This window comes from Synchiropus splendidus, chromosome 7 (genome assembly GCF_027744825.2).
Source record: "Synchiropus splendidus isolate RoL2022-P1 chromosome 7, RoL_Sspl_1.0, whole genome shotgun sequence".
NCBI lineage: Eukaryota > Metazoa > Chordata > Actinopteri > Syngnathiformes > Callionymidae > Synchiropus > Synchiropus splendidus.
Window position 1 is genome coordinate 23,687,501 of NC_071340.1, and position 16,413 is coordinate 23,703,913.

At 40.6% G+C, this 16,413-nt stretch overlaps 1 protein-coding gene across 3 annotated transcripts in view; it reads right to left on the minus strand.

Moving 5' to 3' along the window:
- Nucleotides 1-5,804, minus strand: part of tbx1 (T-box transcription factor 1) — a 9,866-nt gene extending 4,062 nt beyond the window's left edge. Inside the window, exons 1-6 of one of the 3 annotated variants that reach the window (XM_053870537.1) lie at nucleotides 5,637-5,804; nucleotides 4,203-4,536; nucleotides 1,991-2,092; nucleotides 1,723-1,894; nucleotides 718-873; nucleotides 24-91 (exon numbers count right to left, since the gene is read on the minus strand). In XM_053870537.1, coding sequence (XP_053726512.1) covers nucleotides 24-91; nucleotides 718-873; nucleotides 1,723-1,894; nucleotides 1,991-2,092; nucleotides 4,203-4,536; nucleotides 5,637-5,706 — 902 coding nt within the window. In that variant the 5' untranslated portion in view covers nucleotides 5,707-5,804. Of the gene's footprint in view, nucleotides 1-23; nucleotides 92-717; nucleotides 874-1,722; nucleotides 1,895-1,990; nucleotides 2,093-4,202; nucleotides 4,588-5,338 lie in introns of all 3 variants that reach the window. The other 2 variants (XM_053870536.1, XM_053870535.1) reach the window with 2 other exon arrangements.
- Nucleotides 5,805-16,413: the final 10,609 nt, after the last annotated feature.

Genomic DNA, 16,413 nt, shown 5'->3' on the forward strand with positions numbered 1-16,413 from the left:
AAACCCAGCGTGTCAGCACTCACCAGTCTTCTGGGTCACAGTCCCGGAAGCCTTTAGCGAATGGGTTGCTCGCGATCTTCAACTGCGTGATCTGGAGTCAGAGAGCAGGGAGACGCATCACTGGACTGGTCAGGTCGTTTCAAAAGTGCACAACATCTGACACAGAGGTCGAGCAGAACATGGAGCAACTTTGATATTGAATATTGAAAGACACTTTTTCAATAAATTGTCCAGAAGAGATGTATATGTTTTCAAAGGTGACAAACAGGCGCACGCTGCATGTGGAGATCATTTGGACTGAAGTGTCAATGTTCTCGCACCCACATAGAACATGAAAATGTATATTTTATCCGATGTAAATAACAAGGTATTTTCAAAATAACGAATCAAAACTCCGGCAAAACTATTAAACATTGAACAATAACAGTTATAACATAATATATATATATATATATATATATATATATATATATATATATATATATATATATATATATATATATATATATATATATATATATATATATATATATATATATATATATATATATATATATATAAAATAAAAAAAAGTCAAATCTCCGGCAAAACTATTATAATAATATATATACAGTTATAACAATATATATACACACAATAACAGTAACATAGCGGAAAGCGTTCTGAGCTGCGCAGCTCTTCTGTGGACAACAGAGTCGGAGTCCAGGCAGGACTTACCCGGTGGTTCTGGTAAGCCGTCACCGCCGTGAAGCGCGTCTCCTCGAACACAAAGGTTTTGTAGTTCTCCTCCGCGTATTTCTCGCTGTCCTTGCGTGGATCCACGTAGACCACGTGGAATCTGGGCTGGTAGCGGTGCATGGAGTTGAGGATGATCTGAGGACGGAGGTGGCAGAGGTCAGCGCCACTTGGTGTCGATCGTCAGTTTGTACCATCGAGTCTAATAACGACGAGGAATACTTGCATCTTCTGATCATTATTTATTGGGATTAGTTGAGTTAAAAAAGATAAAAAAAAGATTCGTTGTTCTGCCATTTTTACTGGGTCAATAATTCAGTAAAAATAAAACAGACTACAACAAAATACAAACATGTATTTATGTTTGTATGATTCTTGACTTGGTACTTTTGAGTGGGTACCAGTCATGTCACCATGGCAACCAGGCATATTTCTTGATAGCGGCCACTTTTAAACCACTTTATTTGTGTATTTACGCTTAATGCTATTTAATCGTACAATTTAAAAAAAGCACAGCATGATTCCACACTTTCTCATTGTGGTTTGCGGCTCGTTTGGAAGCGGCTTGAAAACATTTTTCATGGTTTTGTGGCAACACTCTTACCAGCTCACTTTATGAGTACCAGAAATCAGAATCAGAATTAGAAAAAAAATGTGTTTGTAACACGCTCTGTAAACAACATATCACAATAAATTAAAAAGAAATAATAGTGTAAAGTGCAAAAAAAGTGCATACAAGAGATGAAAAACAATGTGCAGTTGGAATGCACCACTCATCATGACACACTATATGTTTTTAAATATAAAGTTGCTCGTAACTACTATCGTGTTGAACGCACCACTAGCCTCCTCATTATTTTTTAAATAAAAAGTTTTTAAAAAGCCTCATCGTTGAACAACCAATCCTTGTGTATTTTATCCGAATTGACCACGTGTTTTTTCCCTGTGTTCTCAGTTCCCCGGCCGTGGTTGGTGGTCAGCACTCACGTGTCCGTTGTCGTCCAGCAGGTTGTTGGTCAGCTTGAGTTTGTCGAAGGAGACGATCTGTTTCATCCACTGCGCCCCTTTGGCCGGAGAGTCCGGGTGGTAGTGGACCCTTCCCGGCGTGGCGGGGTCCGCTTTTCCCGCCACCAGCCACGAGGAGCTGTGGAACGCGTATCTGCGAGACATCGAAGCACAAACACGCGCGCTTATTTTCCCCGTGTATTTATGAACAGCCCGATCTTTGCGTTGTTTATTCCCGTTCATCTCTTACCGGTATCGTTTGTCGTCCACAGGCAGGAAGTCCATGAGGAGCATGTAGTCCGCCATGGGATCCATCCCGAATATCTTGACTTGGAAAGTTGGGAACATTCGCCTGAAAAACCGAGTATTTACATGTTTTAAAATATGAGCCAACGCATTTACAAGCCACACACGCCGCGGGCCCTGAATAAGTCAGGGATCAGATCAGATGCCGAGTCTTGATTTCCCTGACTCACTTTGATTCACTGCGGACTCGCAGACTGCGCGTGTCCCCCTTCACACGTCACGCGTGAAGCCGTAGTTTTGAATCATTAAATTGATATTTACCGCCACGGAAAGCGCCCCCCACATCGCGCTGAACGCAGGAAAAGCGTGGTGTCGAGTTAAGACATTCGCGTTTGTTGAGTTCTTCCCCAGAATAAACGCTCAATTGGCGCCAGTGTTGCGACTCGATGGGGCTGAACAGACAGACGTGTGTCGCTCCCTGCCACGCGCGCTCATATTCACGGTGTTATTACACAATTATTCTGTGTTATTGCAACATTTCGATGGTATTTGGTTCTGAGATTTCATCATTCACTGCAGCAACCACATTGCGTTGCACCGAACACACACAAAAAAAGATAGAAATTGGTTAAAGGTGCGTTTAAAATGACCGTTGTGTCATTGTGTGAAAGAAACGCTGCAAGCTCCAAGTGTAACTGTGTTTAAACACACACACACACACGCGCGCACACACTCACGCAGACAGTGCGAGCTGAAGAAAATAAAGCCTCAAGTGTTCAGACCAAAGTGCAGATTCATTCGTCATCGAAGCCAAATGTAAAGTTTCCTGAAATATGCAATTGATTTGCATGATGTTTAACCTGACTCGAGTGGAATATAAACACGTTGTGACGCCATAGTTTCAACAATATCTTTCAGTTTCGTTTTCATTCACGTCTTGTATTTGTGTTAAATGTTTTGTTCTATCTGGTCAACTCTTAAATACAAACGCAAACAGAAAACCAACTGAACGCCGCACGTGTGGACCTTAAACAAATTCTTGATAATTGTGAAATCATTTAAGTTCAATATTAGACAGTGGATTATATATATATATATATATATATATATATATATATATATATATATATATATATATATATATATATATATATATATATATATATATATATATATATATATATATATATATATATATTTCCAAGTGCTGTATTTTTCAACAACCCCCACGTTTCAATGGCATGGGTGAATAACAATAGTGCGATCACAGTTTATTAATCTGCATTAAATTAAATCGATTTTAGTTTTGTTGTTTGTGTTTTTAATTGACAAAGCATCAAATGTCTGAAATATAATGCATTAAATAGTGCGTGTTTCTTGCTCACTAAACCTCCCTCTGCCCTCTAACAATTGCGTCCCATATTTATTTATTACATTATCCATTACACACTTTTCTAAACAGTGGATTTATTTACGAATTTTTAATTGTCAGTATTTTCTCTTGAAATATGAATCCTTTTGACCTGGTCCTGATCTGAAGGTGTCTCACTCTGAAATAGATGTTTATTTTTTTTCTATTTAATAATTTGCCTTGGTTTTGCTCGGACATCAGACGTTTAACAACGGATTTAATATTCATTTTAAGGTTTACATGCAAGTACTATTTACTATATATATATATATATATATATATATATATATATATATATATATATATATATATATATATATATATATATATGCTCGAAATATTCTATAACTAAAAATCAGTTGAATAAAGTTAATATTGAATGGATAAACACCAATGTCGTGATCCTGCTAGAACTAGATTTAAAATGCGTGTTTGTATTGTTATGAGATCCTTGTGAAGCAGAACTATTATCCGTCCATTGAAAGAAGCCTATTATTCTCTCGCAAACACCTTCTGAAACGCTAGTACTCGTAAAACAGTTGAACACGTGGCATATTACTCGATAAAAACGTTTAATTCAGGCCTACTTTAAATGCAATTTAAATGTTCCCATAATGTGTTAAAAGTCTTTGTAAAGTAGTATAAATAAAAGATGCTGAAATATTCAAAAGGTTATTCAAACACAATATTTACTTGACTCTTAAACCGTAAACGTGTAGAATAGTTGTTCTGACCGCTCTTAAAAGCCAATTTAAACCTTGTCTCGATGCTCGTCGTGGCTGGTAAAACCTCGAGTCCGACTCACCGTCCAGCTTTAGTCACGATCATCTCGGTCCCCAGCTGGTTAAACTCGTCCCACAGCGCTTTCATTTCCAGCTGCACGTTGATGTTGGCCACTTTGGGGTTCTTCTTCACCAGGCTCTTGCTGTTGGGGGTGGAAGAGGACGAGGAGCAGTTGGGCGTCCCGCCGTCGCTCTGCGGGGCCTGGCCCGGGTTCGAGCCGGGGTAGGTGTAGTTGTGCTGGGCGGCCGGGCAGGGCTCGAAGTGGGCCTCGTGCTGACTGTAGGGGTCCCCGGGGGACGGGGAGAGGTGGTAGCCCCCCGGAGCGTTGAGGCTGCTCAGGCTGCTGGTGGTGAAGGCTGCAACATCGCAAAAATGGGACAGCTGCGTCAGCCACGGGCTGGATATGGCTGAAATCATCCCAAAAAACTGGATTTACTGGAGATGCCGTGACCACATCAACAACAACAACAACAACACAGAAGGCTGTGAGGTCCGAGTGGCGCGCTCTTTCTCTCTTTTATCCAAGTCTGAGGAAGTTCCAAGGAGATGTGTCCAAGCGCTCGTTAAATCTCGGCAAAGATCGTCAAGTGTGTGCGCGCGTGTGAAGGAGTGATATTGCTGTGCGCGGCTGCTGTGCGAGTGTCCGCTCTTATCTGACGCAGAGGGCCTCCCCTTCGCGATAAAACCGGTTCTTATTTCTATTTAGATAAGGAACTGCAGGTAGCGTGCGCCTCTTCCTCGCCGTGGGACTGGTTGACGTGGAAGTGCGCCCCTTTTTGGATGCTCTTTCCGGCGCCCGTTTCACTTCTTTAAGAGAGGAACAAGACGCCCACCTCCCTGGGAGTAAACAATGGGGCGCAACAGGCTCATCTGCATGATGAAGCCAACAGATGCCTGTTGGACGCGCGTCGCGACTGGATTTGGGACTGGCTCTGCCATGACGCGCAGAATCACCGCGTCCTCAGACGTTCGCTGCTGATAAGCAGATGCGTTTTCATTCGGGATTTCTGATCCTTCCCGTGAGTTCCTGCACTGATTTGATTCTTGCGCCAAGTTTCTCTATACGCGCTTGAAAAAAAAAAGAAAAAAAAATCTGACTCGCTCGAAGTGAGCAGATGATGCGAGACACATTTTTTGGGGGGGTGATCAGACATTTACCTTCCATTTCCCGGGTGACAGTGCTGTAGTGCATTTTTGAGCAGCCGTGCGTTTCCAAGTCGCTGCTGAGTTTATCCAACGCCGCGTTTCCTGCTCGCTCCGCCGCACAAATCAGAGACACGATACTGAACGCATTTGCCCTGGAAGAGAGGGGACCACCGTCGTCCATAGAAGAGCGATCCAGTCTCGAGAAAACGTCCCTCCTACTCCTCCTTCTCCTCTGCTTTCCAGCCGCTCAGAAAGCAGGAGAAGGCTGCGCACAATGGAGAGGAACATGCGCCAAAAACGCAGCGCTCACATGCCGCCAGAAGCGCTCCGTCGACGGCCAGAGTCTCCGAAAGTTTCCCCGTCAGGCCGCTCGCTGTCATTGAATGAAGCCGCCGGTGTCAAAACATGGTCGATCCGCGGAGTAGATCCGTGGTTCTGTCCTCCGGTCGGTGACGGGGTGGTGTCATCTGAGCTCTGGCTGCAGGAGAAGCTGCTGCTGCGTGGAAGAGTGTCAGAGATCCACGCCTCCTCCGCTCCAGCAGGAACAGCGCGTCTGCTGCCTTCTGCTTTACTTCTATAAGAGCTTGTCACTCATGCCAAGTCAACGTCATGCCGATGTCCGGCTGCAGAACGCGCAACTTTTCTCCAAATTAACGTTCCATATGCTCTTACGTGCTCTCTAACGATCTATGTGCCGTGCGTAACCGTGCGTGCTGGCGCGTTTTTGACACTGGTTTTATGAAAGAAAAAAAAATCTGTCGGCCAGGCGATGTAAACACGCACCAACAATTTCATGATCTTCATATTCTGACCTGTCTCACTCCAGTGATGACAGTAGTTCCACCAAAACTGTGGCAACCGTTTTATAAAAATTCAATTTTGCCTTCTCGAATATTTATACAGTGCACCCTCATGTTTTGCTGAACTAAATAAAAACAAAACAGTGCACCCTCTTTCTGAAATTGGGCACATTCATGTTTAGTTTTGTTGGGGGGGACTTTGTTTGTTTGGATTGAACCGTTCAAGTTGGAAGTAGTTTGGATGGTTTTGTGCACATGCGCACTGCCCCGTGTCACACCGAGGCGCCTCAGTTCTCCATATGTGAGCGCAAACACACCTGAGGAAATTCACTGTAACGCGTGTTTTCCACGGAAATGTGGCCGGTTCCGATGGTAAAAGAAGCAAACACTGCAAAACCTAAACGGAAACTGTACTATTTATTCGACGAAACTGGACTGCAGCATGTTCTTTAAAGACATTTTGAAATAGTAAGCGATAAACAGAAGCAAGAAAAAAGCGGCTGGTCAACATTCTAAAACATGCACCGAGTATCTATGGTGTATATTCATATTTTAGGTCATGCTCCTGATTTAATAAAGATTATTATTATATTATATATATTTTTTCTATCTAAAGACACACGAGCAGCTAAATTAATCTGGCTCAATTTTCAAAACATATATTAGTTTTCCTTTATTTTAAGAATATTATTGAAAGAAAACATACCTTTAAAAATAGAATTAATATTGAAATATCAATTCAAATTTCCACATTCGACTTTTTACGACTGAGCGACACTTTTTTCGCAATCACACAAGACACTATGCGCGCTATAATAATTTGTTACTGTTCTTTCCTTTGGATTGCTTTACTTTATTTATCCCAAGATCAGAAAGTAGATGAACATATATTAAAAAAAAAAATCGTTTGACAGACTCACGAAATTCTAAAAAAAAAAAAAATAACACGAACAGCACGTTCTTTTTATAGTTGTAGTCGTTGAAAACGTCCCGAAATAACGGATATTCAAAGTTTATATTTATAAAGTTCACATAAAAAATAGAATAATAACTTGGCGGTTCATCTGCTGATCTGTTTTGACTTGATACTTCTGTCAAATTATACATGAATTAGGTATTAAACATGAAGTGGTTCGCGCTATTCATGCGTCGCATTCCTTCTCTTATCTGTGCTCAGTGACACTTGAAGCCAGTAAACACGTCCGCAGCTGGAGGCCGGAGCTGGACTTGACCTCTGCGCCTTCCTCCCGCTGCACGGCCCGATGCCTCTCAGCTTAGCGCTGTCCAGCTCCGGCCAAAAATGTTGGTGTTTGCTGGAGTCGAATTTACACCAGGAGACACCGGAATAAAGTGTGAAGGCAACGAGGGCTTCTGACCCGGGATCGTCAACAAGAGGATTAGAGCTATTTGTTTTGGATGTTGCGCCGCAGGAGCCTCAAAACGACAGAGTCACTCACACCACAACAACCCAGTTAGGCGGTTAGTTATGTGGGTCACGAGCTTCATCCACGAATGGCAATTTAAACATGCATTTATGAGGTTAAGAGTTATTCTCGTGTTTGTTTTTAAAGATATATCAAGGTGTGAATGTTGATTTTTCGAGGGAAACAAGTTGACCAGAGTAGCTGAGGTGGATTTGTTGAGTTGTTTGTGTCGACAAACGGAGCCTTAGCACGGAAGAATCACGAAAGCAAAAACGTCACTTTTCGTTAATATTGTTTATTAATATTGCATTATAAATTGCTAGTGAAGTGAAGTTTAATGTGACATAATGGAATCTAAAAAAACTGTTTGCAATGACAACAACTAAGTACTGTTCTATCATTTTTATTATAAGTTTTGTATTGTGATAACGTTTATGTTTCATTATTATTGCACTTTAATGTCTAAATAATGTTTAAATATTCGAACATAGTTGCTCACTTGTTCCCCGCAGATTTACATTAATGGCTTTCATTTAGATCTTTACTGAAGACGTGTTATGTGATTTTCAATGTGGACTTAAGGCTACACTTAAGGCTACATTTTGAGGTAAAATGCAGTTTTGTCTTCCAGAGCAGAGTTTTAGGGCCGAAGACTGATGTGCGTTTGCAATGACACCAAGGGTTTTACATGAATTACTATTTAAGAACTACTGAACGCAAGTGCGCGCAGTTGGCACCGTCTTGTGCCATTCGCCGCGCGTTTTTGCGCGCAAAATGTATGTATGTATGTAATGAGTTGTTTGTTGTTGTCTTTCTCCCTGTTGTCTTTTCACAGTCGGAGGCCTTCTTGTCCAACTGCGGCCGCGTGATAACATGACCAAACCGCCTCGAATTCTCCTTAAAACAGCACGAATACATAAAAATGATACTCCTGTGGTTGTAATGAGAAGCCTCCGAGTTGGCCCCTGGTTTTTCTCCTCGGCGGTTCATCTGTGATAAAGAGGAAGCGCGGAAGAATAGAAAACACGTGGTGCTTCTGGACCATATTTCTTCTGTCTAAATACACGGATCAACCTTTGAGGAGCCCAGACGTCCTTCAGTCAGCTGATCATATGGGCAATGCCGTTCACATCCCGCACATCTGCGGGGACCGAGGCCCAGGCGCGTTCCTCGTATAAAACCCAATCCTATCCAAATATTAGTCTAAATCCCAGAATAAGCAGCAGAGGAAGTGAGCAGTTGACCGCTGACAGCGGAGGGTCCGGCCGGCCTGTCCCCTCTCTCTGCGGGACTCGACCTCTGTAACACGGAGCGATCACCAGGAGGGAATAGTCCCTGGACCCCCTCCACCTCCACCAGCCGCCACCCACCTACACACATGTCCGGCATGACTCGGGAGAAATACCAGAGAAAGAGAGATGAGCGCGCGGCTCTGTGCAGTGATAAAAAAAAAAAGTAAAATAAAAAAAAAAGTAAATTATGTAAAATGTAAAGAACTAATTCTGCCGCCCACATTTCATTCATGAATATGATTTTATCTTGATGATATTTATTTACCACATTGAAAACAGCATCTAAGTGTTTTAAATTCAAAGCATCTGTGATTTAAATCGATTTATTTCACACATTTTCCCCAGAAACAAATCGATTTTATAATGTTTCTTTGTGTCATTAGGTGTCTGAACTCATATCTCATTGTTTTTCTCTCAATCAAAACATTTCATTACATTTTAACAGGCAACATTATAGATGCTATGATGAGTTTCAGACGTTCTTCTCCATCGCAAGTATCATTTTCAAACCTACGTTGTTTCTGCTCTTCCATCACCTTTTTTAAATCTTTTAATTTTTTGAATTCGAAATTTTATTTGTTTAAAATATTTTGACCCAATTCCAAGCTTTTTATGAACGTCAATAAAACATCTTTATTCATTCTATTTTCAAAACGTCGTCGTGCAACCAAGTTGATTTTCCAACAACAAACAACAAAACAAATAACAAAAATAAATAAATAAAATAAAAAAATAGAAAAGCTATATTACATTATATTACACGTTTTTATTTACAGATATCTGCGCAGCTTGGTATGAAAATGACGCTGGTGAGTATTATTATTAATTATTATTAGTTCATAAATGAAAGGTTTGCGCAAATAAATATTCGATTTAATCACAAACTTGAGCATCTTCTTCACCCTCGTATTTAAAACAATTCATTCAGTATAGTGTTCCATCCCGTGGACAGTGAGTTGCTAGAAGAAACCCATCCACATTAATAGACAAAAAAAAACAATATGTTGGTCCAAGACTTGGATTTGACTCAGCATTTCTGGTCAACTGACGTGATTTATTTCAGCTCACTAACATGAAGTTTTTATAATGGAGCTTCAGGAGCTACTCTGGGCAATACAGTCTCCCCCTCCCCCACTATAAGGTTTAATATTATATAAATAATAGACAATGACCCTGTGATCCTGTCTTTCAAGAGGAAAAGGGGAAAAAAAAGCCACGTATATGAACTTGAAGACATTTCCTTGCTGGCATATAAATGTGCCTTTCCTGTGCTGCCCTGTCTTCTGCCTTTTGTATTTTAGGGTCATCATAAAAGGACATGAGCATTAAAAAGAAAAAACACAATGGGAATGAACACAATGGCCGAGCAAAGGTGAAAATCACGATTCCCTGGTGTCTGTTTCTGACAAATTCCAACCTAAATTCCCACAGACTTGAACAGAACGTGGACAAAAACAGCCTGTATTTTACTCTTCCCCGGAGCACAGGGTTTTACAAAATATAATCCAATCCGTTTTTGTCTCTCAGATGTGGATTTATTGTCTTTATCATAGTTGCTATTGTTGTTTTTAACACAACATTAAGTCACTTTAGACGTGACAACCCTCTATATGTGAAGCCCAAGCTAGTATCCTGATGTATTGAAAGGGATGGGGACGAGATTCAACCGGGTGATACTCATGTTTTTATTTACTTCAGTCACTGTGACACAGAAGCTGGAATAAGAGCGAAACTTGTTTGGCTTGTCGAGTGAAAAGATAATGATATCAGATGATGAAATGAGATTGGGGTGTAGACGAAAAATGAATCTGATTTCAAAGGTGCAGGAAGTGTTGACTCAAGGCTGTGGTTCACTGAAACGTTGGAGCACTTTATTGCGTCTGTTCTGTCCTCATCCTGATCGAGGAGAACTTTCTACGGCCAGAGAGACAGAACACGCCATGTGGCCCCAAGATTTGCTCGCGCTCACTTTGTTGACGACTGAAGTACATTTATCATCGTCGGGAGTCGAATACAACTCTTTTCCCAGTCGTACTGTCTCTGTACTCGGATGTCAAAGAGTCACACCAGTACATGTTTGTGCCCAACATTTCAGTCAGTCACAAGTTCATGGTCATGACTGTTTGTTTGGCTAGTTTTTTTTTTCTTACCGTCTTTTAAAATAATAAACTTAAACAATAAATCATAAACTTGTTTCTGTATTTTCCAGGGTAGGCCATGCCCATATATATATATATATATATATATATATATATATATATAGATATATAGATATATAGATATATAGATATATATATATCTCAGAATCAGAATCAAATTTATTGCCATGGTCAGTGGGGAGCCCACTAACTAGGAAAGTGTTTTGGAATAAAGTGCAGTCAAAAAGTAAATAAATAATAAAATAAAATAAAATAAAGTAAAATAAATAACTAAATAAAAAAAAAAAATATATATATATATGATATGAAAAGTATTAGTATAGTATGTGAAAGCTTTAGTTTAAATAAGGTGATATAAAAACTTGAATATAGCCATCTTCCTGATTTATTGTGACATTGTCAAACTGATGCAAAACAAAGAATATTTTGTTGTTTTCATGTATATATGGGTCCATATATATATATATATATATATATATATATATATATATATATGATATGAAAAGTATTAGTATAGTATATGAAACTATTTTCAAGACATTAAAAGAGCTTTAGTTTAGATAAGGTGATATAAAAACTTGAATATAGCCATCATCCTGATTTATTGTGTCATTGTCAAACTGACTGTCAAACTGATGCAAAACAAAGAATATTTTGTTGTTTTCATGTATATATGAGTCCATATATATATATATATATATATATATATATATATATATATATATATATATATATATATATATATATATATATATATATATATATATATATATATATATATATTATTATTATTTTATATTATTTTTTAATAACCTGATATGACCTAATGAGACGGAGTTGTTCAGTCGCCTAGTGACCGGCGTGTATGTACCAGTGCTGGGGTCTTTGTGTCCTCTCTGCGAGCTGACTGACTGAAAGTGGCGAAGACAAGGGAGTTCTGTGAAACTCCCCTCCAGCCAGAGGTGGATAAAATAATAAGCCTCTGCTGGTATCGACTGCATGTGCTTGAGTGTTCTGTCCTCTGACTGGGAAAAACATTGGGAATGTCTGTGAAGGACATCGGAAGGGTGTGTGTGTGTGGGGGGGGGGGAGTCAGATCCCTTTACAAAATCACTTCTTCTCTTTCCCTCCCGTCTTTGTTTTAACACTGGGGAAGCTTTTAGCTTTTGAAAAGTATCCTTTTCCTATCTGCTGCTGGGTCGTCATCACCTGGCCTCCGACTTCAGAGCCAGTGAATAGCTGGCATTCCTGCCACAAAGAGCTGATGATGTGGACCCGGGGCCTCCGTGATCTCCTCAAATTAATTAAGGCCTCTTCTTCTCCCCGGCCGGGATCTGTGGCCTTTGTCTGTCTAATACGTCTTGAGCCGGGTATTAAAGAGGAGGGCAGAGTCGGCGCTCATGATAAATCTGTCACTGCCTGCTTTGCTGCTCAGCTCCGGCCCAGATGCAGCGTCGAGGAGCTGCTCTGCAGCGCTGGACTCCATCTTATCTCCATCCTCCTCCTCCTCCTCCTCTGGAGTTTGTTGTTTCTGTCAAGGAGGCCCAGTGAAACCCGCACAAGTCTTCTCCAGCAGCACCACCGCATGTCGTCCCTCAACCCACACACACTTTCTTCCTTCCCACCGTCACTCGCTCCGTCCGTCCTTCCTCACCATCTCTGGATCGCTCACGTCTCACTAGTCATGAACTTGAACCACAAGCCTCTGGTCCCACAGAAGACGTCCACTCGCATGTGTGCTGGACTCCCTCCCGTGCTCAAATGAAAAACAGTGTTAATGTGTTCTTCCAGAAACTCAAACCACCGTTTCCCTGGAATCAGGAGGAAAAAGAAACACACACACACATGGCCCAACACTTACCAAAACATTATAGTATTATAAGTCAAACAATTAAATCAGGTAACACTCAGGGACACGTCGCTCTTTCAGCTTAATGGGAAACACACATTTAAGATTTGCTGAGTAAACTTTGATACCATATGATGGTCCACGTAACAGAAGACATGCTCTTTCTTCTTCGTCTTCTTCATTACAATACTTTATATTACTCATAGCTTTGAATGGTCGAAGAAAAATCATTTTTTAGGCCACGTTTTATTTAACTTATCATGAAATTTGATTTATTTCTGTTCATGTAATGCTTACAAAAATCATATTTTATTAGCTGTCAGTAGATGACATTGCATTTTTCTGTTAAAATTATTGTGTTTGTGAATGTGTTATATCTATAGAAGTGGAATTCATGCACATTTAAATTGTGAAACTGTGAAAAAAACCTTAATTTAAATAGGACAAACAGTGTGTGTTTTTTGTTTTTTTCAAGTGTTCCAAATGAAAAGATCAAAGTCCTTATATTCTTCATGGACAATAAAACAGATGCATCAACACTTTTTTTCCCCAAAATATAAAAAAATAGTAAAGAAAGAAAAGAAGGGGGAAAGAGAGGGGAGAAGAGGTAGAATAAACCAGTAAACACCATTAGTATGCCATGTGATGTAATACATTAGGAGACACCGAGCAGGGGTATAATCCAAATATTTTAATAACTGGTTCAATAGATTCAGGAATATCTTTTCTTTCTTTCTTTCTTTTTATTTATTCATGAATTTGGTCCATTTCTGCCATATAACATTAAACTTCAGTCAACTTCCGTTGGTAGATAAAGTGCAAATGTGATTTTTTCCATTGAAGATATTTCAAATTCAGATCATTTCAGTCCATTCCTCTATCTGGAGTGTAACCTGTAACCAGTGTCTTCTAATAGTTTTCTTTGCTGCCAGAATCATAGTGGTAAATAAATGTTTAGCATTATTCCCATGTGGCATGGTTTTAATAGGACATGACTTTATCTACATTTCTAAACTGGACCGATCACATTTTTTGACTCGTAGCTTGTGGGATAAATATTATTGTGTTTACAGTATATGTTAGAATTTTGTTATTCTGTTGATGTATTGGTGTTTTTTTTTTCCTTCAGTGAAACAGTGGCTTGTTTTAAAGTCCAAGCAACAGTGTTTGTCCAGCCACGATGGATGTTCATTGACTGTATTTTACAATAGTATCAAATGACTCTTTCAACCCTGTAGTTCTCCTCACAGGGGTCCACAGAGTTGTCGATGCCATCTGGATCAGGACGCTTCGAACCAGCCGCAGGAAGTGGACCATTAGTGAGCCCCGCCCCCCTCCTGGTTTAAACCCCTCTGTAAATGTGGAGGATCAGAGGAATGTCATGACCACACCCCGCCTGGACGTCCGCGGCCAAGGCGACAGGAAAGTCACCCTCAATGTGGCTTTTTGTTTGGGCGCTCAGAAGGTATTGGTGGTGGTGGGGGGGGGGCGGGTTTGGAAGGGATCCGGTGATCCTCAACATGAAGAAGCAGGAAGTGCCGCCAGAGGTAAACAATACAGAGCTGATACCGAGGCTTGGAATTTACATCCCATCATGCCAGTTGCCTTGGCCCTGAGCCAGTCGATAATGGACACGCCACACCCGCCTCTGTTTAGCGCATTTCTCCTCAAACCAGCGGTGGGTCTGAGAGGACCTGTGCAACATACTTGGGCATCTTTTGTTCGAGCGGTGGCTGTATTTTAAATGTACTTCAAACACGCTAAAAATACATGCCAAAACAACAGTTCTGACTTTACTATGTTTCTTCAAATTGCTTTCCTATAGCATTCACTAAGGTTAGCAATAGCATTGTTGCTTTCAGAAGCATGTAATGTCCCTGACCTGCGTATTCTCCATCCAGCAGATCCTTTTTTGGGATCAAGTGGAACCTTAACTCAGTAGGCTCAAGTGTTTGCCTGAGCTCAGGATATCAGTTGAAGCAACTGGGCTAGTGACGTTTGTTAGCAAACCAATGGCCTCACGTCTGAGAAATGTTGCGAAATTATTTTAACTCAGAACTTTATTTTGCCCATCAGGGGGTTGCCTCAGCAAGTCAGCCTAACCCTCTCTGCTCGTCCGCCCACCCTGAAATCAAGTTGTAGAATTTCTGCGTTTTTTGTTAGCGCCTCAAAGCTAACTGTTTTGTGACACGGAGCTCCGATTCGAACTGAAAGTTTCCACTGGTGTTACGCTGCTTGGAAACGTCTCGTCTCAAAGAATGTGTTGAGATTGGACGCTACGTACCTCAAGACCAGTTTCAGGTCACAGAACTTGATCTTGTCACTCAGTTGGAGAAGAATATGTCGGGAGCATTCTTCGCCCTCAAAACAAGCTCTGGCTGTCGGAGGCTGATTACGGCGATTCATCATGCGCCGCTCCCTGCCACCACATGTTTGTTTTGATCTCTTCCTGTCCAGCACGGTGACAGTGAAGGATGAGGCCACATGGGGCCTGGCGGGGCCCGGTGCCACGGACGCCTGCGGGACAGGCCTCAGCTCCGAACCTCAGAACATCCGTTCTCGCTAAGCTCCGTGTCGCAGCTCGGAAAGAGCCGGCTCAAAGGGGCGTAGCGGAGATTTGGCCTACCATCGGATTGCAGCCTCCGAAGTGTAACTTTAGGTGGCGCGGGGTTTGAGGCATGTTGACTTGTGATCACCAGGGGGCTAAACTGACACTCAGTTCCGTGCTCTCAGTGGGCAGCTCCTGAGGTCTCCTGGAGCTGGATGGGGGGTCTGGGTCACATTCACAGGGGACTGTCCACACCAGCAGCTTTTCTAAAACAAGCCCTGCTGTGTCCGTAATGTCAAACACATCCTCCGCTCACTCCATTAGTGCAATCTGGAGGGGACCAGGAACTCCAAACAAAAGATTACAAGACCCTCATTTAATGAAAAAGTTCCTGGGCCATCGTCTGCAAATACCACAGGAAACGTACATTTTTTTTTTACATTCAAAATGAAGTCTAAAAATGACTCTGTAGTGCACTGAAAGTGTGTCTTCAATTCCCTTTGAATCATTTACTCTTTGTTTGTTTGCAATTTTTCTTCATCTTGAAGGAAAAAAAATTATATTATATTATATTATATTATATTATATTATATTATATCTATGTACATTTAAATTGTGAAATCTTCATAATAAAAAAAATCATAATAATTTAAAAAGGACAAACGAAGAATGTGGCATGTTTTTTTCCCTCCAAGTTTTCCTTATTCTTCATTGACATACTACATATATATATATATATATATATATATATATATATATATATATATATATATAGTATGTAAAAATTTAAATTCTTATCCAACTATTTTCAAGAAATTAAAAGAGCTTTAGTTTAAATAAGGTGTTTATTTTGCATCAGTTTGACAATAGCACAATAAATCACGACGGAGACTATATTCAAGTTTTTATATCACCTTATTTAAAAATTTCAGTTTTATACGAATTTCAAGTCCATTCAGAGTAGTGGAAACCCTGGACATTGGGTAGTGAAAAACATCCCTGAACAAAAGCAAAC